Source organism: Perca flavescens, chromosome 7, assembly GCF_004354835.1.
Source record: "Perca flavescens isolate YP-PL-M2 chromosome 7, PFLA_1.0, whole genome shotgun sequence".
In the NCBI taxonomy this organism is placed as follows: domain Eukaryota; kingdom Metazoa; phylum Chordata; class Actinopteri; order Perciformes; family Percidae; genus Perca; species Perca flavescens.
In genome coordinates this window covers 5,953,715-5,977,518 of record NC_041337.1, presented here as the reverse complement: position 1 = coordinate 5,977,518, position 23,804 = coordinate 5,953,715, and the positions used below count along the sequence as shown (strand labels likewise).

The window sequence follows — 23,804 nt, the reverse complement described above, 5'->3', positions numbered from 1 at the left end:
CTGAAAGTCTGCACTTTAACCTCATACTTACTTATTGTGTCATTTTGATATCTACCGTACTGGAGTGCAGAGCCAACACGACGATGAATGGGTCACTGTTCAGATACTCGCAGGCTGTGCTGTTTATCGCCGTTTATATACCTGCTGTATGCAACAAAAAGAAACTTGAAAAGTTGAAATAGATTTTTAAGGAAACTCACCATGATTAAAATATAAATACCTTCCATGATGATTTGATCTGAAATAAATCAGAGAAAGCTGTAAAAAATAAATAAGGACTGCACGGTAAAGGAAAGGTCTAATCACAGCCACCCGTGATGAGCTTGTGCTCCTCTCTGGTCTCGGTCTCCATTTGGTCTGCATGCAGCGCTTCAGGCTACGTTTACACGACAACGCTCACGCTGAACACGGAAAACTTCTTCCTTTTATGTTTAAAAAAAAACGTTCAGCGTATAGACGGCATTGTTTTTAATGGACTGCAAGGGTCAACGTTCACTGGAAGGCGAGGGGTAGGCGGGGGTGTAGTCCATGTCCTTGATGTTCCACTTTCGGGACTGCTCCGTTGCCGCCGGAAAAGCCGCAGAATTTCACTCATTTAGACCGGATATGCCTTGGGCTTCCTTTGTGTTGGCATTCTAACCTCTGGTGGATCTATGAGGACTATGGTTAACTGCTCCTCAGATCTCTGCAGGATAAATCCAGACAGCTAGCTAGACTATCTGTCCAATCTGAGTTTTCTGTTGCACGACTAAAACAACTTTTGAACGCACACATGTTCCACCAAAACAAGTTCCTTCCCGAGCTTATTTAGCAGCGGCACCGCGGCTTTTCTCTGTTTGCTTAGCGCCGCCCAAGACAATTGTGATTGATTTAAAGAAATGCCAATAAACCAGAGCCCGTTTTCCTCCCATCCCCGAATGCTATCTGGAATAGACCAGACCCTCCTCCAGCTCGCTTTGGAGGAGGGTCTGGCAAAGCGACATTAGCGGGAGCGAGACTGCACCGCTCCACAGAGAGCAGCTTTGCTAGTTTACACGGCAACGCTGGACTGGACTAGATTTTAGATTTTAATTAATACATTTTTTTAATCGCAATTACGATTTGAGCTCCTAATGATCACAAAAACAGAAGCGATTGTTTTGCACATGACGTTTTGCAGGTAAACTCTTATTTTGTCTTGTGTTCTGAATGAAAAAAAAAAGTATTAGGGGAAATGTAACAGTTCTAGGTGTTTTCACTGTTAAATTGTGTTTTTTTCAAATTCAATAATTGAAACGTCTTTCCAAAAGACAATGAGTAATCGTGTTAAATAATCATGGTTTCAATATTGACCAAATTAATCGTGATTATGATTTCTCCGATAATCAAGCAACCCTATTAGATTTCACTCTGGAACCCGGTTTCAAAAGTTTTCTTTTGCAGCCCCCCCGGTGCCGTGTAAACTAACAGCCAGAACGTAAGAATACTTTTGCCGTAATTTGTTCAAAACGTTGGCGTGTAAACAGCCTGTCAGTCTTCACAGGTAGGGGTACTGGTTGACTTTTCGCTGGTAAGTAGCGCTGGCGTGGTGGAACGGCTGCCCCCCCAGCTGCTGCTGCTGCTGCTGCTGCTGTTGGGGGTGGGAGTTGCTGTACTGTCCCGGAGCAGGGCCTCCAAAGGCCAGGGTGCCGCTCTTCTGGAGCAGTGCCAGTGAAGGGTACGCTCCGCTGTCCCTGCCGTGGCGGGATGAGCCCCCTTGCATCTGATCCACGGCTTGGGACACGGAGGCCAGGGCGGCGGACGCCGGGTACGCGTACAGGCTCGGGGTCGAGCTGAACAGGGCGTTCTCGTGAAGGAAGGATGAATGGGACGAGGCGGGTGGGGGGTACGTGAGCTGCCGCCTCAGGGAGCCACTGCTTCCCGTTTGGTCGTTGGATGATGACATCACAGACTGCTGTACCTGAAACAACAGGGAGAGGGTCATAAATGCCCACACTTGGGGTATTTGAGTGCAGAGTTAAAAATTAGCACCATCCACCAGCCAAATGCCAGTAAAATATGTAAGAGGCTGGTAGATATGCAACATTCACTAGCCATTTGGCTGGTGGACAAAAAAGTTAATTTTGAACCCTGTTTGCGAGTACATGTGTTTTGTGTTGTGACTAATACAAAACTGGGTTCAAAATGTATTTTTTTCGTCCACCAGCCAAATGGCTAGTGAATGTTCAAATTTGACCAGTCCAGTTGTAGGCTGTAATATGATACGATACAACTTAGTCAGTTTACACTAAAATTAATTTTGTGTTCCCGAGCAGTGCCGCTCAAAAAAAAAGAAGCACACACAGATTTAGACAACAATCACACATATAGTACAAAAGATGAAAACACAACAGCCATGACAAAAAAAACATGTTTCATGATATCCTCGGATACAGATCTTAATTGGCTTACTGATGTATAAAAGAGTTCTTGAGCCTGTTGTGTCTAAACAAAGGGACTCTAAATTGCCTGTCAGAAGGCAAAAGTTGGTATTCATAGTTCAAAACATTCATGGAGTCAGAAAAGATGCTGTTAGCGAGCCTGAGCATGCTCTTCTTGTGGGTTGGTCCTATAAGCTTGGAACAGAAATGAAGAAGATACAGTTTGTGACATGTTGGATTCAGCGTGAGTATTATCATTAATATCCAAATGAGGGATAAGCAGATATCACATTTTTTTGGCACGATTATTATGGCCAAAAATGTCACAGTACGCAGTAATATCACGATATTCAACAAACCGAATGGTTAGTACTTTAGTGAGGTAAAGTCGGTTTGTTAGTCAAGTAAAATGCGTGCTCACTTTTCCATTTAATGTCACGACTCCGTCCCAATAAACTAGCAGTGCTCCAGGTTAACTGTAAGCCTAGCAAGTAATGGCCAGAGCAAGTAATGGCCAGAGTGCTGTAGTTACAGCTAGTCTCTGCCCTGCTGTGGCTGTCTCTGTTTGAGCAGTAGAAAGCTCTCATGTTGTCGACATCAGTATGTTTCACCCATGGTTTTACCACAGTTTACTCTGTAGTAAAACTGGTTACAGTACGTAATTATGGCAGAACCTCCACATGATTACATTATCTAATATATATACTTCTTCATTTGACTGATAAGAATATCATATATCAGACTGTAAAAAATAACAAAAATGGCAGATTTGTCTAGATAACTCAATAATTGCTTAATTGCTTCATTAATTGCATTATTCTCTTAACTCCAGAATGTGCTTTTTACTGATTGTACCTGTGATGCTGTAGGACTGATTCGACTTTTTTGTTCTTTATGTGCAAATGAATGGTTATTGGTCATGGTTACACCTTGTTGAGCAGACATCAGCTACATAGCGTTACCTGACTCAGGTTGAGAGGCTGAGATCTGCTGGATGCAGCCCGTTGATGCCGGTCATTGTTAGAATCTCCTGGCCGACTGGACTGCTGAGTCGACCCTTTCTTGGATTTTCCGGAGCCACTTGTAGCTGGATCTACCCGTGCAAAACCAGACACAATACTGTGAGCACTAAGAAGAGAATAAGTTACGGCTGCTTGAATTGAAAAGGATCAGTTTAACCTGTAAATATACGAGCGGAGCTGATAAGTAGTGCACCTAAAATGGAAACACATCTACAGTAGTTACCCAAAATATAATGTATATATTTGAAGTAGGGGTGTCATGATTTGGATTTTAAATCGAAAATTGATCAGCGATTCCCCCAGTATTTATTTCTCTCTCCAACCCTGACACGGCCAAAGAAAAAAACATATTACTACATATTACAGATGAATGCAGTGTGCAGTACCTATTGCTTTTTTTCCGAATCAGTACGACATCTGTAAGCACGTGGGCTCCGACTGGGACTTCATGGACATTCGCATGCGTCTCGGCAAACTAATGGTGCATTTAATTGCAGTTTGATAATTTTTAAAAACTCAAACTGTTGTTGTAAAGTACCCTTCTGCCATCTAGTGGCTATCATTGTGGCACTGCTGTCACTGCTGAAAAGAAAATGTTTAAATAAAAAATAAAATGGAATCGTGACACCCCTAATATGAAGACTAGATTAAAAATGATGTTTGAAGACTAGAGGACCTGGAGCTGCGGGAGCTTTGTGTGTTGTGCTGTCCCCCGGCTGGCTCTTCACAGAGGGCGTGATGATGGCCAAAGACTTGGCGGGCTGTGAGGTGGTCTTGGTGCTCAGGGGGCTGCTGGTGGACGAGTCAGAGTCATGGGAATCGTGCACCGTCACACAGCTGATCACATTGGTCCTCTGGCTTGTTCCAGAGCTGCAGGAGAGGAAAGTAAGATAACCATTTAAAATAAAACCTCTGAAAATTTCACTTAAAAGTAGGGCTGGGTTTCGTTTAAAAATCTTCGATACCAGTACCGGTACCGATACCAACACTGGGACTTTGATAATGGTTCCTAAACAATTCTTTTTTCGATACCAATTTTATAAAATCCATTTTAACAAAAAGAAATTACAACAATACACATTACAGCACAAATCTTTTATTTATTTTCAGCTCCTACTACATTAGCCTTGCCTGTGCGTGTCTCTACGTGTAACATTAGACAGCCAATCACAAACATTATTAGGTCTTGGTAGAAGCATGCTGCATGCTTATTGGCTCACTGACGCTGACGAGATTTACTCTTTACTTAGGTATTTGAAACTTTGTATTTAATGGCGAGGCATTTTTCGATACTAAGGAGGCAATTCTGTTGGTGCCTAAAAAGTCGAATTCTGTACCCAGCCCTACTCCAAAGTGTGAAAATTAAAATGCTTCAGACAGGAAATTAGCTCACGAAGCAGGGGGGAACTTCCTGTCATCCTCGTCGTCGGAGTCGCTGTGGATGGTGATGATGCTGACAGCTGGACTGGGTGTGTCCGAGATGACGATGGGCTGAGACTGGTCGCCAGCCAGAGCAGAAGCGTTGTGGAGCACAGTGGTGGCTGACGACACAGGCCTGCAGTGGGGGGAAAATGCTCCATCACTGGCTTATTGCAAATACTTTATCTATTTCAATATTTTAGACAGCAGAGTTGTTGCCTTTCATTTCCAGCTTTTCCTTTATAATTACATTATTTTTTTAATACTCATACATTTTTACATCCTTATAAAATAAAGTACACTACAGCACATAAAAGGATCACATATTGCATATATTTGGCAGATGCTATTTCAAAGTAAACACATTCGCTTTTGGGTGTTCAGTGTGGTGTAGAGCTAAAACAATGAGGGGATTTATACAATATTTAATCAACTGAAAAAATGAAATGTTTGTTAATCGATCTTTCGTTCAAGTTTGTTTTCAAGCAAAAATCATAAACCTTTGCTAAATTCAGTTTCTCAATTTTGAGGATTAGCAGCTCATATGATAGAAAAATCAATATTTTGGGTTTTGGACTTCTGGTTGGAAAAACAGCATAAGGATAAGGCTGGTGGTATTATCTATTTTTATTATTGTCAAAAAACCATGAGAAGACTAAAACCGACATTTGTTAGTCCATCTCTCAATACTTTCCATCTTTCCTACACTGTCTGTGGCTCTCAGCCCCAAGCACATACTTCCTACTGAAGACTTTAAAAACAGGTTATGATGAATACACGTTATGCAGATGATGTAAATGTACGACAGGGTACCTGGCTCTGCTCTCTGCATGTCGAGCCTTGGATCTCTTGCCCTGTTGGGATCTTGCCCCTGAGTTGTGGCTTTGGGAGGCAGCGTGACGGCCAGCACCCGAGTCCTGCTGGCTGACGCCATCGTATTGGCTTCCATGACGACCCCTTTGAAAAGGAAGAACACATTTAACTTATTTTAGACTGCATCACGTCTATATGACTGACTGACCAAATTTGCTAAACGGCGACTACATCATATCAGTTTCCAGCAAAACAGAGCAAAGCAGAAAATGCAGAAAATACATGTTATGTTCTTTTTTACAAAACAAATCTCAGACTGACCCACATGTGCATTCTTTTAAAAAAAAAAAATATATATAAATATATATATATTGTCTCTAGAAGTGTATTATTCATTCAACTTTTGTTTTTGTTAAAGAAGGAAAAGAAAAAATCTCAATACTATCGAATTGCAATACAAATCGAATCGGCACCCATATATTGTGAAAGAATCAATCGGGACAAAAAGTATATCATCCCATCCCAATAAAATTAAGTTTTAATATTAGAATGACCTGAAGCTGTACTTTTAAAACGCAGCCTGATGACACAGAGTCCCGACTAAACTCACCTCCAGCCGGAAGCTTGTTGACTGTCAGAGACCGGGGCTCCCATGGGTGAGTCGGGCACCACGGCCTGCCCAGGGTTGTGGATGGCCATGCCTGGCATCTGCTGCCATGTGGAAGGGATGAGGATCTGCTGTGTGCCTGCCGGCCAGCCCTGCTGCATGTTCACATTAAACTCATGTTCAAATATTGCACTATTCAAAAACCTACGACGTTAGCAGTGACACATTAAGAAGAGAAAAAAGTGCAGGGTGTGTCGACCAAAGTAGATTAGGAGTCAGAGTTATTTTCTTAGACAATCCCAGTGAAATAAAAGTGTATCCGTTTATCAACAAACACCAAGGTTTCCATCTCTGTGGCCCACCAAGACCCTGACACACTGACAGCTGAACAAAACTCCAAACTCTGCATCTGGTTTCCAGACTTACTCCTATGCAGAGAGAGCTGCATTTGTTACTGTTGAGAAGGAAATGTGCCGAAAGAGACTTGAGAAGCAGAAAATAACCAAGCTTAAAGAAAGACAGAAAAAAAAACAGTTGACTCAGGTTCTGATGCCAAGCATGCAAGCTGTCCAGTCCTGCGCTGTGAAACACCCTGAAAGTGAAATGTGTTAGTCTGAGACAGAGAGAAGGAAATGAAAGTGCCTCCTGACATTTGTTATACAGCTTTTATTAAACAAAATTAAATATTGCCAGAAGCTTTGAGATAAAAAAAGAAAAGAAAATGCAGCCGTGTGCATTGCTGTCTGCCAGTGTTTCTTCTTTAATCTACCACTAGGAGACGCCAAAGTTGTACACATACTAGTGGTTTAAATATGAATATCTCAGATTAGATTTAGAGCTGCAAAGATTTATCGAATAATCGATTAGTTGTATTAATCGCCAACTATTATGACAATCGAATAATCGTTTTCATTGAAAAATTCTCTGATTCCAGGTTCTTAAATGTTAATAGTTTCTAGTTTCTTCACTCCTACATAGACCTATATGGACAAAACAAGACATTTAAGGAAATTTTTTTGCTGGGCTTTAATTAACACTGATCCACATTTTTTCACAATTTTCTGACATTTTATAGACCAAACAACTAATCGATTAATAAAAAAAAAAATTATCAACAGATTAATTGACTATGAAAATAATCGTTAGTTGCAGCCCTAGATTATTTAACTTGATGTCGATTTCTACCAAGTTTTGTGATGAATTTTGATATTTCCAAACGTGTGTTTTCTCTAGTGTGTCTACAGTGTGGCAGTTAGTAACTTGCAAGGAACCTTTTAAAGGAATAGTTTGGACATTTTGGGAAACAAAGCTTATTTTCTTTCTGGCACAGAGGATTGATACCGAATCTGATGAAAATAAGAGAGTTTTATGTGTCTTGCCCGTGAAGCTGCAAGCAAATGCACAAACCAGACTGGTGAGCTGCACATGCGTCCCACCTTCTGCTGCCCACCGCTGACAGACATGTGCTAGGAGGGAGGAAGAAGAAAGAAAAGATTTAAACCAGTTGTGATGATGGTGTTTTACCAGCAAGGAGGCATTCTGATCTAGTAAGCCGCCGAGGCTCGCTCCCCTGCAGCCGAGTGGCAGCCGGAGCGAGCCTAGAGGCGGTATTCCCACCACGGAGCCGTACAGCAGGGGGGCGAGGGAGGCCTGGGAGGAGGTGTATTTGTATTTATTTGTATTTATTATAAGGATCCCCATTAGCCGACGCCTAGACGACCAGCTAGTCTTTCTGGGGTCCAAAACAACATTTAATCAGACAATATTAAAACATTTCATGACATATACAGAAAAGAAAAGAAATGCAACAATATCTGCTTACAGAACTAAATAACAACAAACCATGCAAATAGAGAAATATCTTGAAAACAAAGTTATATATTACAGTATATTACACAGCTAACATTAAGGTAGCTCACATAGACAGAGAAGAAAATCAAATATTTTTAACCACATAATAAGAAACCTCATGATAAATAATTTAAGTGAAGGTAAGATTTGACTTTCTTTTTAAAATCTACCTTTCCTGTGATAAAACGAATGTTACTTATTCCACAAAGATCTTGCTCTGTGAATGATTTTTTCAGGTTATTGGATTTTGGTAAAGGTGCAATCAACTGCAGGTGTGAAGGGTGGGGTAAAGGCTACGTAAATACATTGCTACATTTGGTTTAAAAACAAATATCTTCTGCTACGTTTACACCTTACATTCACACTGCTCTGGCGTTTAGGAGCCCCAAAACCGGAGAAGTTTGGAAAAACTTCTGACCCCATTTTGGTTCGGAATCTGCGGAGTTGTGTTGCCGTTTTAACGGCTGCAAACGGAGATCTCTGGCAACACCGACAGTGATGCCAATGTTTCGACACGCCTGATTGGGTCTTATTGGTCATGACGTCCCATTCTCTGAGACTAAGCTACTAATGTTACCATGGCAACTACCAGCAACAGGCGGTATGTAAATGTAGCCTAAGTCTAAGTCATATTTGGAAGTCCTTGCTATGGATCAAGAGTAGGGATGTAACGATACACTCAACTCACAATTCAATTCAATTCAATTCACGATTTTAAGTTCACAATACGATTTTTTAAACAGAATGAAATCACTGATAAAATATTCCTTTATTTATCTTAACTGTACAAAACAGCAGATGTGTCCTCTTATCAAAAGTGAAAATTAAATAGTATTTTATCTTTAATAACAAAAACTGTGGTAGCTGGTCAAGGGCAGAGCTATCGAGCTAACTTCATAAACAGCTAAGGAGTAGTTCCCAACCTAGGAGTCAGGCCCCTTCAAAGGGGTCGGGACATGATTCATGGGGTAAAGCAGTAAGAAAAAACAAACAAATTTGCTTTCATACTTCATCATCATTATCATTTTCTGAACATACCAGACTTACTAGCTGTTCTATTATTTGCCTTTAACCCCTTAACGCCGACTGTCGCTAATTTGCATCAAACCTCTTCCATTCCGACTGCAGGCGAGATAGCGTGTGTATTCCCCCCAATGCCGGTTTGTTTACATGCGATACATACCTAGGAACCTTTTGCATGCACTGGTTTCTCGTAGGACCGGTCGGAGTGGGAGATACATCCGGTTCACGTAAGCGAAATTAACCCTAACCCTACCCCTAACCCTACCCCTACACCTAATCCTACCCCTAAACCTAACCCTACCCCTAACCCTAAAGAAACTACTGTCAATGTTAGGGAGTAGGAGAGTGTTTTCTTTCTTGCCGTTGTCAAGATCCATGTATTTGTCATTTACAGTTTAGAAGTTCTAACAACTTTGTGACATGAATGAAATCTACTATGTGTTTTATTAATTTTACCATTTTGTAAAGAATTTTACCATAATGCCTGTTGTCGCTAATTTGCATCATACCTAAATTTATATCTATTCCATATGCTATAGACAAATTAACAATCTCAACTTAAATTAGCATCAGCTTGGAGCCAGAAACACACATAATATTCTGTTTATATAATTGTGAATAAATTCAGGCGTCAAGGGGTTAACCACTTAGTCATTGTATCCACATTATTGGTGATTATTTATCAAAACCCTCATTGTGAAAATATTTTGTGAAAACACCAATAGTCAACCCTACAATATCATCGCAATATCCAAGTCAATGTATTTGGTCAAAAATATTGTTATATTTGATTTTTTCCATACCGCCTAGCTGTACATTCCACCACTGCTGTAGTGGATTGTATAAATGAGTGGATTCGATACGCATGTGTAGCAGTGATGCAGTGGGTCCTACCTGTGCCAGCACGCCGGGTTGGATGTGGAGAGACTGGGACGACTGGTTCTGAGGGACTAAGGGTACAGAGTTGTCCATCCTCACTGGATAACCAGATGGCTTATTGGAGGTTTGAAGACCTGGAAGGAAAAGATGGAGGCAAGTGATATTAGTCAATACATTAAAAAAAAAATATATATATATACTAAAGATACTTAATGTAGAGTATAAGATATGTAGGGATTATGAAGGTAGCTGCAGAAAGGCAAAATATCAATAAAGATTTTGTCCCTTTGTTGCTGGTTCGTCAAATTATTTTAATTTCTACATTTTTCAAGGTAATTGTGAAATGAGATTTACTCTCATTGAAGCAACGTGACACTACTCTGGTACTCTTATTTTCCATCACTCAGAGGGAGCTTATCAGACTCGCTCTGCTGACTGGCTTTTTACTTCATGTTCCACGAGCCTGGTCGGAAGTTTAGTGCACCCGACTCCTTGAACAAATGACAACACTTTCTTAAAAAACCACTCACTTGTGCCTTTTAGACAATTTAGAAATCTGGTTTAAACTTGCAGACTTCTACTTTTAACTGCTTTACACAATTGTACTTTCTTTTGCAACCTTATTACACTAATTTATTTATCAAATCATTTTTCCCAATTCAGAAAGTTTTAGTGTCTTTCTATTTTTCTTATGATGGTGTGGCTTCTTTTCTGTGTTGTTGTTTAAGATTTATTTATTTTGATTAGGACAATGCACATTAATCAATGTTTCTGTGCTAGCCAGTCAGCTAATTTTCAACTGTAGTCCTGGTTACTTAGCATGCATGTCTTTTATGGTGGGAGGAAACCCATGCTAACACGGAGAGAACATGCAAACTCCACACAGAAAGGCCTGGAACGACCTGGATTCATACGCAGAACCTTCTTGCGGTGAGGCAAAAGTGCTAACCACTGAGCCACTGTGCTGCCCTGTCTTTTTTCGGTCTTCGTAATTTGTCTTGATGTCGTTGTTAATGAGGGCCGTCCCTCGATGAGTTCCAGAGTATGAATAAAAGGTTGAATGAACTAACATCTTGCTTTCTCACCCTGGATGGTGGGGGGGCAAACTATGAGTGTTTGCTGGAAGGGCTCAGTCTGGGCGCAGAGCTGGGTGGGTCTGGTCTGCAGGGGCACGCCCTGCTGGGTCAGGCCCGGGATGTTTATGGTGGCCTGCTGGTAGAGGCCAGGCTGGTAGTTGAGCAACGGGACGTTACTGCTGAGGGACAGGGACTGGCCGCCTGTATTCAACGCCTGAAAAGATGAGCGGAGTTCAGCAACAAAGTCCAGGGAGCTTCAACACAATCAACAATGTTCTACATCCACCTGCACGGAACAGCACCTTGTAACCATGGTTTTGAAAGGTTCTTTATAAATAACATTTACTTACTTACTAACTTACAGGCATGTAGAGGCTCATTTACATACAGACATGGCCCCTGAATGCCATATATCGTCAACCACAAGTTCCCATAGCCTTGATGTAAAGTTACTTGTTGTGGACATAAGTAGCATCCAAGTAAAGATCAAGAAACGAAAAAAACATCACAGACCACGAGGTTAAAAGAGACGTGTGAAAGTTTCACCACCTTACACTGAAGCAACATACATATGGACAAAAGTCTCATTTTGTGGGTTCCTGTTAATGGTGATACTTTTTGTTACGTTGTGTCATGTTTCTTTTTAACTATTTCCACACTAAATTTGTCGTTATACATAGTTATACGTTCATTCTTACAAGCAAATGCAGTTAGAACGCGAGTGATGTGTACAAAGATGAATAAATAAAGATATAGTATGGGGACAGATGATAGACAGATGGTCAAATTAAGAATCGCAGTATCATTGCAATGCACTTAGGAATTGGTTTTAATCGGTGCACTTAAACAAATTTAACAGATCTTATTGAATCCTCTGGAACTTTCAAATACAGCCACAAGCCAGCTCAGTGGGGCAGTATTAGGGAAACAAGAGGCATTCATGTTATAACTTCTAAACATGGGAATGCACGTCTCTGAGTACTCACACACAGTGATAATTCAGATTATATGCGTAGAAATGATGTTCAAGCACAATGCCGTGCATGCACACAGTTGCTAAATGAGGCCTCATCACTTTACAAAGCTACTGTTATAAACTGCAACAAGTAGGGCTGCACAATTAATCAAATTTTAATTACGATCACGATTTTGGCTTCCCACGATCAAATTTGCGTGATCGAGTGATATTTAAACTGCGTCATTCCGTTCATAGATCGCTCCTTATCAAAGTTTTTGCAAAGCCAATCTAGCGCTCCATAAACCACTGTCTGATCATGTGCCTCCATGAGCTAATCAGAGTTGTTCCCTGCACCGTGCAACTTAGTTTCTAGATGTAGACCGTCACAGAGGACAGAGTAACGTGAGGAAAATTCCACAACAGGTAGCAGTCGGCCATCATAAGCCGGTCACAATGTTTACCAGTTTACCAGTAAACGCAACATTTTGTCCCGTCTGTTTTGTTTTTCATACAACAGCAGTGACCAGTGCTAGTTTGTGTCTTTTAGCTCATAGCTTTAGCAGCAGACTGTTTGACGTCCCGGTATTGGAATCCTGTCACACTACACTGTTTAGCTGTCAGCATTTTAGCCGTGTTTAATCCAGTTACTACTACTGTGGCTAACGGTAGGCTAACTTTGCCTGCTGTGTAACGTGTTATTAGTGTTTACTAGCGTGAAATGCAGCGATGTTTATGTTGCCTCTAACGCAGTGTAATGAGCCACCGAAACCCGCGTTGCTATTTTGTCAGGTAGATACCTTACGGCAAACGTGCATGTATGGAAAGTGAAACAGCTGAAACAGCTGAAATGGCATACTACTTCACAGTATCCTTAAATAAAGGAGGAATGTAGCACAATATGGATGTAAAAGCAGTTATAATTAGCCTAAGTGACAATAAAATTTGTTTTGGTTAAAATCAACAAATAATCGTGATAATTAATCGTGATCTCAATTGATCAAAATAATCGTGATTATCATTTTGGCCATTATCGTGCAGCCCTAGCAACAAGTGAAAACTGGATCAACAAAAATTATTTTTTTATTTTCTTAATCACGATTAATCGCATGAGTGTCGCAAATGAATCGCACATTTTTTAAACTACTTTAAATGTACTTTAAAAGGGATTTTGTTCAAGTTTTTAATGCTCAAGTGGGAAGATCCGAGATAACGTTCTCACCTGATTGTGCTGGTTGAGTTGGCTACTGAAGGTGACAGTGAGGTTGGTGGCTGCACTCGGGGTATTGTTGTTGGCAAACAGATTTTTTCCATTCTCAAAGGCGCTGCATCTGCGTTTGCAAATGTCCATATTTTGGAAGCAGGACTTCACACTGTTAAATAAATAAAAAAAAAAAAGGTCAAACAGGAACAAAGATGGAATCCTAAAAACTAAGTGGCGATGCTGATTCACAGCCAACACAATCATCCCTGTCACAGTCCTACACTTACTGAGAGCTGTGAGGGAAGTGCAGCAGGTGCGTCATGGTAACAAAGGGGTGGTTCAGCGTCTTCATGGGCGTGATCCGTTTGTCTGCGTCTAGCGTCAGCATCTTCTTCAGCAGGTCTATAAACTCGCGCCTGTCGGCCTTCTCTGCCAAGATGTCCGTCCCCTCCAGGTTGGTCATGTTCACCTGCAGAGATAGGAAGTCTGGGTTTGTCAAACCGCATCCTAAAGCACACAACGGCATTGCATCAAAACGGCATCAGTATCAATGTGCATCTATGTGCAGACTGAGGGATAGGGCTGCTCGATAAAAATCATAATCACAATTATTTTGGTCAATATTGAAATCACGATTATTTAACACGATAACTCATTGACTTTTGGAAAGATGTTGCATTTATTGAACTTAAAGTGCTCATATTATGCTTTTTGGCTTTTCCCCTTTCCTTTATTGTGTTATATATCTTTGTTGTGCACGTTATAGGTTTACAAAGTGAAAAAGCCCAAAGTCCACCCCAAAGGGACTTACCGTATTTTCCGGACTATAAGTCGCACTTTTTTTCCTACTTTGGCTGATCCTGCAACTTATAGTCAGGTGCGATTTACCGTATTTTCCGGACTATAAGTTGCTCCGGAGTATAAGTCGCATCAGTCAAAAAGTGCGTCTTGAAGAGGAAAAAAACATATATAAGTCGCACGGGACTATAAGTCGCATTTATTTAGAATTTTTTTTTTTCCTTCATCTGTCAACTACACAATAGCACACAGAACAACAGGCTGAATACGGTAGGTGTCCGATTTGTTAACGTAACACATTAACAGTTATTCAACTATACAATAGCACACAGAACAACTAGCCACCAGGGCGTGGAGCATGGATGTATTAAAAGGCGTGGAGACGTAACTGCACCGTTGACCAGCCCCTCCAGACTCGTTCCTCCAGCTCTGGCCATCTCGCTTTCAGCCGCGATTAGCCAATTAGCTTTCTTTGTTTTCTTCATTGCAGTAAGAGTCACCTTTTCGCCAGTCCCTCACACGTTTCTCCCTCATTTCAAACTTTCTTTCTGCTGCTCGATTACCGTTTTCGGCTGCATATTTTACTACCTGCAGTTTGTTATCTCTTTTCTTTCACAGTTGTCTTTAGTAGCAGCATTCTAGTTGTCACAAGCCTAGAGCGCCCTCTCGCGGGTGTAGACGGTAATGTTTTCAGTATCAATTAACATTTAAAAACATGTTAAATTATATATATTTTGATATATAAGTCGCACCTGACTATAAGTCGCAGGACCAGCCAAAGTAGGAAAAAAAGTGCAACTTATAGTCCGGAAAATACGGTATATATCAAAATATATACAATTTAACATGTTGCAGCCGCGAGAGGGCTCTCTAGACTTGTGACAACTAGATGCTGCTCCTAAAGACAACTGAGAAAGAAAAGAGATAACAAAGTCTGGAGGGGCTTGTCAACAGTGCAGTTACGTCTCCGCGCCTTTTAATACATCCATGCTCCACGCCCTGGTAGCTGGTTGTTCTGTGTGCTATTGTATAGTTCAATAACTGTTAATGTGTTACGTTAACATACCGGACACCTATTCAGCCTGTTGTTCTGTGAGCTATTGTGTAGTTGACAGATGAAAAAAAAAAAATAAATTCTAAATAAAGTCCGGTGCGACTTATATATGTTTTTTTTCCTCTTCATGACGCATTTTTTGACTGATGCGACTTATACTCCGGAGCAACTTATAGTCCGGAAAATACGGTACCATCTCCAACAGAAAACACTGTTTCCAAACTTCTCCAAACAGCTCTATTGTAGTCCAGCCTTTACTTCAGAGACAAATGTGCGTCACTTTGTAACACACGTTATAATGCTCGCCTAGCTGCTAGCATGGCACGCCGTCATACTCTGCTTCTGACTGGCTAGTAGTCCTTACACAGCTACTGCCCATGTGCGACTCCTAACAAAGATGGAACAGAAGTGAGATGCCTCACTCTGTAGCTAAAACAGAGAGCTCAACACACAGGGTGAAAAGAGGAGCTGCAGCAATGTGCAGTAAAAATATGGTGTTTTTTTGAAAATTAAACCTATTCTGGTACAACCTCTAAATACAATTATGAAACTGAAAAAGAGCATAATATTAGCACTTTAAAAAAACTGTGTAAAAAACCTTGAACTGTGAAATTTCCCCTAATACTTTTCCTGTTGAATTTTTCAAATTCCCCTTCAGAACACAAGACAAAATAAGAGTTTACTTGAAAAATGTAATGAAACGGCTCTTTCCTCACCTGCATCATATCATCCAGACAATTGAAGATGTATTTCCTCGCCTCCTTTGACTTGATGCCCATCTCTGCCTCGTGCTCTGCAGGGGTCTTCACAACAATAAGCGCAGCAACACCTCAGTATATTATGTACTGTGCATATGCTTGATGATGGAATCTGTCTCAGAAATTTCTGCAGAGTCACTTACTTTGAGTCTCCAGAGGGGGTAGCTGGAGTCGGGGCCTCTGTTAAAAAAGCGGCTGGTCTTGGTTCCTGCACTTAGCAGGTACTCTGCGGGAAGGCCCTGGGTCTGGGAAATGTAACGAATCTGAGAGAGACAGTTGGAAAAAAAGAAAAAAAAGCAATTGCTAGCGTGAGTCAAATATAAACCTTGGGACCTATACGTGTTCTCAATAGCAGTTTATACAGTTCTCATCACCCGAGGGCTGGCTGTGGCAATTTCTGAAGGAGGTCTTGTTGGTTTACACACAAAAAAACATGCAAAAGTTGTGCAACTAATTATTATTCAAGGTAAACTGTCCCCAAACATCTTTTGAGACTGTTATATTAGTAACTGGCAAAAGCATTTAAATCAAAACACAATTTCCTCTCACACCCTGACAAAGAGGTGCTAGTTCACCTCCTGGGCACTGCCAAGGTGCTCTTGAGCAAGGCACCGAACCCCCAGCTGTTCGGGGCGCCTTTCCATGGGCAGCCCCCTCACTCTGACATCTCTCCATTAGTGCATCTATAGATACTGAGCATGTGTGTGTAATTCAGGCCTGTGTGTAATGTGTGTAATAACAACAGAGTGAAAACACTGTAATTTAGTATAGTAGTATATTAATAGTAGCAATTATTATTATTATATTTATGCTACTGAACAACCAACAAAACGTACGCATTATACACAGAGAAAAAGAGAGCCAGCAGCTGGTTAGCTTAGCTTAGCATTAGGGATCAACCGATACTGGTTTTTAAAGGCCGATTCCGATTATTAGTAGTTAATGGAACCAATAGGCGATATTTGACACAGATATGCATTTACAGTGAAAATAAAATTAAGATTTTGGAATGTTACATACTCCAACACAAAACCTTTTTAAAACGCTTTAAGCAATTATATCAGTTAAAGCTGTTTAAAGTGTATTTGTTTTACCCACTTATAGATTCCCTTTGTCAGAGGATATATGTCAATATTAAAAGACACAGAAAGAAAAAAGGCCGGCACATGACCCCCTATAAACTCCACTTTACATGTATTGTTTTTAACTCTTGGACAGAGCCAGGCTAGCTGTTTCCCCCAGTTTCTAGTCTTTATGCTAAGCTATGTTAACAAGCTGTTGGTTGAAGCTCCATATGGAACAGACACCATGAGAGAGGTATCGATCTTCTAATTTAACTCTTGGGAAAAAGTCAAACTCTTTATCACGGTTTTCTATTCTATTCTCTCCAAATCAGTTGATGATGAACTTGGGAGCATTTCCCCCTTGGTTTGGTTTCATTTCACACAGAATAAAAATCAAAACCAACCAAAATGCATCACTACCGGCACTTATTGGTCAGATGTGTCTGGGGTGGGAGCCAGAAAGTAAATATGGGAAGAAGTTCCTGTGTTCTGCACTAGTGCATATTTCTTGCATCTTCATGGTCCAACCCACTCAATGCATTTAAATAATTTATCAGACATTGTTTAGCGAGTGACCACCTGTTGAAGGAGGTCTCGGTACGCTTGTTTGGTCCCCTTTTGGTGTGATGGCTGCATTCACTCCTGCCCAAACGAACCGCACCAAGGGGGAAAAACAACTCTAGTGCGATTCAACCAAACTAAATGAGGCAGTTGTGAAAGCCCCCTTAATGTCCCTTATATAATATATATATATATATATATATATAGATAGATAGTATATGAGGGTGCTGCAGCTGACCTGATCATATTCTGAGGCACCGGGATAAAGGGGCCATCCCAAGAACAGCTCAGCAATGACACACCCCAATGACCACATGTCGATGGCTTCACAGAAAGGAAGGCCCAGAATGATCTCCGGAGCTCTGCAAGCACATCAAAATTGATAAATGACATGATCATAGCAGTTCATTTACCTAATATTCAAGGGTAGGCTGACGTACTCACCTGTAGTACCGTGACTGCAGGTAGGTGGAACAAACGGCTTTGGAAACGTGGCTGGCCGAGCCAAAATCAATGACTTTTACTCTGTACGGCTGCCTCAGAGGGTCTACTAACATAATGTTTTCAGGCTTCAGGTCGGCGTGGATCAGCCCCAGGCTCTTCAGCTTCATCAGTGCCGTGGCGACCTGCTGCAGAATCGGCCGAATACACTTGAGCAGCAGAGGGCTGAACTTGCTGTGCTTTAGGAAGTCGTAAAGGTTCTGCTCCAGCATCTCAAACACAAGGCACGTGTGGTTCTTGTGCTGGAAACACTCGTATGAGCGCACAAAATTGAACTCATCAGCATTCTCTGTGCTCAGCCTGCTGAGGATGCTCACCTACAGGGAGAAGGAGAGGGAGAGGAAGATATAACTGCAGTAGGGCTGGGTACCGAATTCAATACTTTTTAGGCACCGACCAAGAGTATCGAAAAATGCCTCGTCATTCAATACCCAATTTCAATACCTAAGGAGTAAATCAGAGTCAGTGAGCTGATGAGCATGGAGCATGCCTCTACCAAGATCTAATAATGCTGTTGATTGGCTGTCTAACGTTCAGAGACGAGGAGCTGAAAAATATCTGTCACAATTTGTCACTCTTTTTTCTAACTTCTATTTGGAATAATCCTGTTCCGGGATAATTATCTGTTGAACATTGGAACGACATGTACCATAATTATTTGGGGGATAAAGAGTGTTCTTGTAAACAGCATTCACGTCAACTTCCAAGTCAGAATTACAACTAGGAAACTTGGATTTAAAAAAAAAAGTTTGGATATAGCTAATACAGAAGTCCCTAAAAACTGTGTAATAAAACCAAAATGTAATGCTAATGAAGTAATATTGTCAATGTACAGAAATGTAATCTTCACAAGATCAACTCTGCCAAGTTGTTAACATGGGAACCTTTTCCATCGCCACCATCCATCTCATAACGTGAAAGTGAACAAAATCTTGCCATGGGGGTCATTAGCTGTTGAGCTCCATTTTTTTATAATCTATATTATGTATTTGTTTATTTGTTTTGGCAAACTTTCATGTTTATCGGCTGCTTACTGTCTATCCACCCTGGAGTTTCTTTTCTTTTCAAAACAACATACTCACTTCAATTTGCCCTTGCCGAGCATAAGAGGGATGGTTCTTCAAGATCTTAATCGCCACTATCTCGTTTGTGCCCCGCTTCCAGCACTTTGCCACCTGGCCGAAGGTGCCCCGTCCCAGGAACTCCAGCACCTCGTAGCTGTTGGACATTGAGCACAGAATCTCGTGCTGGACCAGCTGGTAGTCGCCCTCACTGTGGGAGTTGCTGCTCTTGGTGGTAGAGGTGGAATGTGCTATGGACTGAGCGGTGGTGGTCCCCCCACCACCACCACCACCGGCGGTGCGGTTTGAGACCACGGGGGCTGAGAGCTCCTCCAGTATCTGGACGCTGTCGCTGCTGTCCACCTCCTCGCTCTTCCGCTTCAAGCTGTACTGCCTGTGGTAGACGTCGCACGGCTGCGAGGAGGACCCCGCGTCCTTGACGCGGCGGCTGGAGGACGAGGAGGAGGAAGAAGAGGAGGGAGGTCCGCGAACGCTCCCTGTGCTGTCTGCCCCACGCACCACCGTCTGCTCCCGGGAGCCGGCCGTGGGCGGGTGCACCTGGTTGGAGGGGTACACGGGGTTGAAGTTGGAGCCAGATGTGGAGGGTGCAGCTCCCTGGGCGGGGCTCTGCTGGTAGTAACCATTATCTCCCAGCTGGTTGGACACATCCCAGGCAGGGTTCTCAACTTTGAGCCTCTTTGAGCGAGAGTAGGCACTGGAGGACACGGAGGGAGAGGAGAACACCTGGAGCTGCGACGCCATGTCCGCCGACAAGATTAAATCTAAAAAACCCAGAGACAAGATGTTGGCATGGGTGGACTTAAGAGTTTGTCATTTAGTGATGATGTTGATGACGATGCAAACAAGATGGGAAATTCCGTGTTTCCCATATAATTGTACCAGGCCAACAAGATCCTCCGCCAGGCCAGAATCTTTTTTTTTTGGGATGGGATGGGTTTAGTTAATCTTTGGGACACTACATTGGCCCTCATTTATGAAACGTGCGTACGACTTAAAACAGGCGTACGACGGGCGTACGCCGATTCCTACGCAAAGCTCGGCATTTATCAATTTGGACGTGAGCGTAGGCTGCGATCAAATCTCACGTCTGGTCTGAACTCGTGTACGCAAGTTTTCGAGTCAGTGTGGACTTGCGGTGCAGCATCAGTTTAACAGGAGAAGGAGAAGTCATCAGTTGATCACGTATCAGTAATGGCAGATCTGGCTCTTTTAGAAGACCTCTATGCGCCGGTCTGCAACATTGTTTTAGCCTGTGGGGTTCTGCACAACATCTCGCAGGAAAACACGGTGCCATAAATGTAGCGATGGAGCCAGATGACCCGATGCCCAGAGAGCAGTGTCCAGAACAGCCACCAACTGAGGGCTATATGAAGGAGACAGGATATTATTCCTCACTTTTAAAAGGTAGCCTATAGTGTTATGTTTGGTAATGATATTCAATACAGGAAACATGACAATGCACAACATTTTTATTTATTCATCAGGTTTTTGTTTCTCTTTCAAGTGAATGATTTATTTCTGCCATTGACCAAGTTATTTTGGCTTGTTTTTCCAGCCCCCAGGGTCCAACACAGGGGGCGGAGGACACGCTCTCCCTCAGCTGTTGCCTCGTTCCGACGAACACGAGTAAAATAAAAGACACTGCATAAACTCCGCTACCGTGTGTTTATTTAATTATAGGTACACCTACATGTAGGCCTAAGAGATTGCAATAGAAGCCTGTATATTACTATTAGGACTATAGAAAATGTGTCAAGGATGTATAAATTAAATAGGCTAAACTTCAGCTGGAGTCCGATTTACGGCAACACTGTTGACCGCATCAGTGATCTCTTTTCATCCCGCATTCTTTCTACAGCCTTTAATACCAGTTTTCAGGCTGCCAAATAGTACACACGTTAGTGCAAATGAACCAGAGATATCAGGGTTTCAATCTCCACCTCTGAAAAGTTCCGCTTCTCAGCCGGATTACGTCTCGCCATGTCGTAAATTGTAGGGGCGAGGCCTCAAAACCCAGAATATATTGGGGCGTGATATTTAAATGACGATCGTTTCCAGCCGCCGCATTTATCAATGTACGACCATTCTTACGCTCGGATTGGTGTGATACGAACTTTTCATGAATCCCACGTGAAGCCTGTCGTAAAATGATTTCTGCGCTCATATCTGCGCTGGTTTCTACGTTAGGTTGATAAATGAGGGCCATTGTGTTAGTATTACCAAGTAATGTTCCAATCAGGTCAATGTGCTCATCTGTTGTTGCTTGATGGAATGGAGTTTGTCATATTATGCTTTTCAGCATATATATATATATATATATATATATATATATATATATATATATATATATATTTTTTTTTTTTAACATACGATACTTTTGAGATTATTCTGGAGAATATTCTAGACAGTATTTGTCTTTTTTTTTTATTGTTTGCATAAATCCAGCATATTGTCTGTTCCCAAGTTGATAAGAGCTTCAAAAATGTGTAATCTACCTTTTAATGTACATTTAGAAGAGAAAAAAATGCAATTAATTTGCACAATCATGCCATTAATCCTGTTAAATATATTATATTATCCATTAATAGAACTAGTATACATTTTAACCCCCTGGCCACTTCAACGGTGTGACTCGTGGATGTGATTTAAATACTTTTGGACATCTATGGCACAGAGGAATAAGATATCCTACTAAGGGATGGGTTTTTTTACTTGGGAAAAGAATTACCCAAACGACTGATTAATTATCTAATCAGTTGCTGATTAATTTATTGCCAATTAACTCATTAAATAATTAATTTTATCATGTAATTGTCTCAGCTCTAGACTAGGACTTGCATACCGTGAGCCGGAAAGACACAACATAACACACCTGTGATGGTTTACTGATATGTGTGCTCCCCCCATAATGTCTAGCTACCTGCTATGCATCCATGACGCCACCTTGAGCACGCGTAAGGGTTGGGGTCTTGGTTTTTGGCCCCTGCCCCTTCAAGTGTGCGTGAACGCCACTGTTATAAAATGTGCCGTATGACAGTACCTGAGTTGCGCCTATTTATTTATATTTTTTATTTTTTTTACGAGTGACAGTACCTGTATTTGATGAGTGAACACCCGGAAGCCGAACTGACGTTTAAGGCCTCCTCCTCATCATCTCCTCGCCGGGCTGTGTGTGCTGCTGCAGCGGACCGGCTGGAGCTGCTAGCCGCCTGCTGCTGGAGCTCGCGGACTGTAGCGGGAAGGACGAGGGCACGCGAGCAGGCGAGTCATAACGTTACCTGACTCGAATCCGCAGTCACGTCGCGTGTCAAACGAGCGAAATGTGCATAACGTCAGTGGAAATTTCAGACAGCGGCATAACGAGCACCGTCGACTAGACAGAGCTCCATCATCACTGTCAGCTGCACGCCCGCCGTACTTTCTACCGAGACAACGTAACGGCGATACGTGACGGACGTCAACGGCCGCAGGGATAGAGCCAAAGATCGTCTGACTCGCTGTGTTTCAGTCATGTCTTCAACACTAGACCACCGTTTACATCTAAATATTTTAAACACGCTAATCAGTTGAAGTGCAGCTGAATCAGTAGAAGAAGCAGTTGTGTAAAGTTACCCATTACAGTTACTACAGGTATTGTACTCAAAGTTGTAATCTTGAAGATTTTCATTTCAAGAAATGTCTGTTAAGTGGGCTAGCTATAGCAAAAGGAGGTTACACAATGGTTATTGAGCTTATGGCCCACTGATGAAGTATTGCAATGTTTATATTTGCAGTATTACCAACTGTATTACAGTTTTTCTCACACAGTAATTTTTTTTTAAACTATGCACACAATTCTGAAAAGTTGAAGCACATATGTTTCAACAACAAGGCTCCAGACCATAGAAATAGAATAGAATGATTAAGGGCAGTCTGCAGTCTTATAGTGTGTCTCAAACACACTTGAGACACACCATTACTCTGCAGTCTGCTTGTTGACTCAACTTGTCAGAATTGTGTGCATGTAGTTCCATGTGTGTGTGTGTGTGTGTGTTTGTGTGTGTGTGTGTGTATGTATACAATGGAGACAAACTGTAATACAGCATGTTTTCCGGGAAACGTCACGTCAACAATACAGTTCGTAATACTGCAATATAAACATTTTATAATAGGATACTTATATAAGTAGGCCTATAAGTATTATAATTTAATTATGCTACTTTACACTTTTACTCCACTCCATATCAGAGGGCAGCCAGCGGTGGAAGAAGTAATGGGCTACTACTGTACAGTGTAGAAGCACTCTGTTAAGTAAAGCATTCAAAGTACTTACCTAAGTAAAAGTACAAAAGTATTAGCATCCAAATATAGGCTATACCAACAGTAAAAGTATATATATCATTATGCAGAACGTCTCATTGTTATGGTATTGTTATATTATAGGCCTAGTGATGTATGGTATTGTTATATTATAGGCCTAGTGATGTACTGTAGGCTATTCATGTGTACATCACTTTAATGTTGCAGCTGCTAAAGGTGGTGGGACTCATTTTAATTACCTACTGCATTACTTATATACTCACAGCTTAGCCTAGAATATATTATAATGTATTACTTTATATGTTGTATTATTGTAATATGCAAAATAAGAAAGAGAGTGTTTGGATTACATCTCTCTGTGGATGACTTCATACAACATACATATCCATATGGAACTCACCAAGAATTGTGAGCAGTGTGTATATTTTGGATTGGCTTC

At 41.5% G+C, this 23,804-nt stretch overlaps 1 protein-coding gene across 2 annotated transcripts; it reads right to left on the bottom strand.

Annotated features, from left to right (window-relative positions):
• Positions 1 to 909: 909 nt before the first annotated feature.
• On the bottom strand, positions 910 to 22,485 carry hipk1a (homeodomain interacting protein kinase 1a). 2 transcript variants are annotated; one of them, XM_028582000.1, is made up of 16 exons: positions 22,160 to 22,485; positions 19,067 to 19,827; positions 17,928 to 18,301; positions 17,722 to 17,845; positions 16,002 to 16,121; positions 15,817 to 15,903; positions 13,536 to 13,717; positions 13,267 to 13,417; positions 11,099 to 11,303; positions 10,029 to 10,147; positions 6,264 to 6,415; positions 5,654 to 5,797; positions 4,815 to 4,976; positions 4,098 to 4,291; positions 3,362 to 3,492; positions 910 to 1,939 (listed from the first exon to the last, which is right to left on the bottom strand). In XM_028582000.1, the coding sequence occupies exons 2-16, from the start codon at positions 19,805 to 19,807 to the stop codon at positions 1,517 to 1,519; spliced, it is 3,309 nt and encodes a 1,102-aa protein (XP_028437801.1). In that variant the 5' UTR covers positions 19,808 to 19,827; positions 22,160 to 22,485; the 3' UTR covers positions 910 to 1,516. The 2 variants fall into 2 exon arrangements, with proteins under 2 accessions (XP_028437801.1, XP_028437802.1); XM_028582001.1 differs by having other exon boundaries at positions 6,264 to 6,412.
• Between the last annotated feature and the right edge of the window lie 1,319 nt (positions 22,486 to 23,804).

Bases quoted from the DNA above. Each gene is read 5' to 3' on its own strand.
- hipk1a (XM_028582000.1), bottom strand. From the start codon at position 19,807: ATGGCGTCGCAGCTCCAGGTGTTCTCCTCTCCCTCCGTGTCCTCCAGT. The intron at 15,904-16,001 runs GTAAGTGACTCT...ATTGTTGTGAAG, and splicing joins ACCCCCTCTGGAGACTCAAA to ACCCCTGCAGAGCACGAGGC. The intron at 10,148-11,098 runs GTGAGAAAGCAA...TTTTCCTTCCAG, and splicing joins TTGCCCCCCCACCATCCAGG to GTCTTCAAACCTCCAATAAG.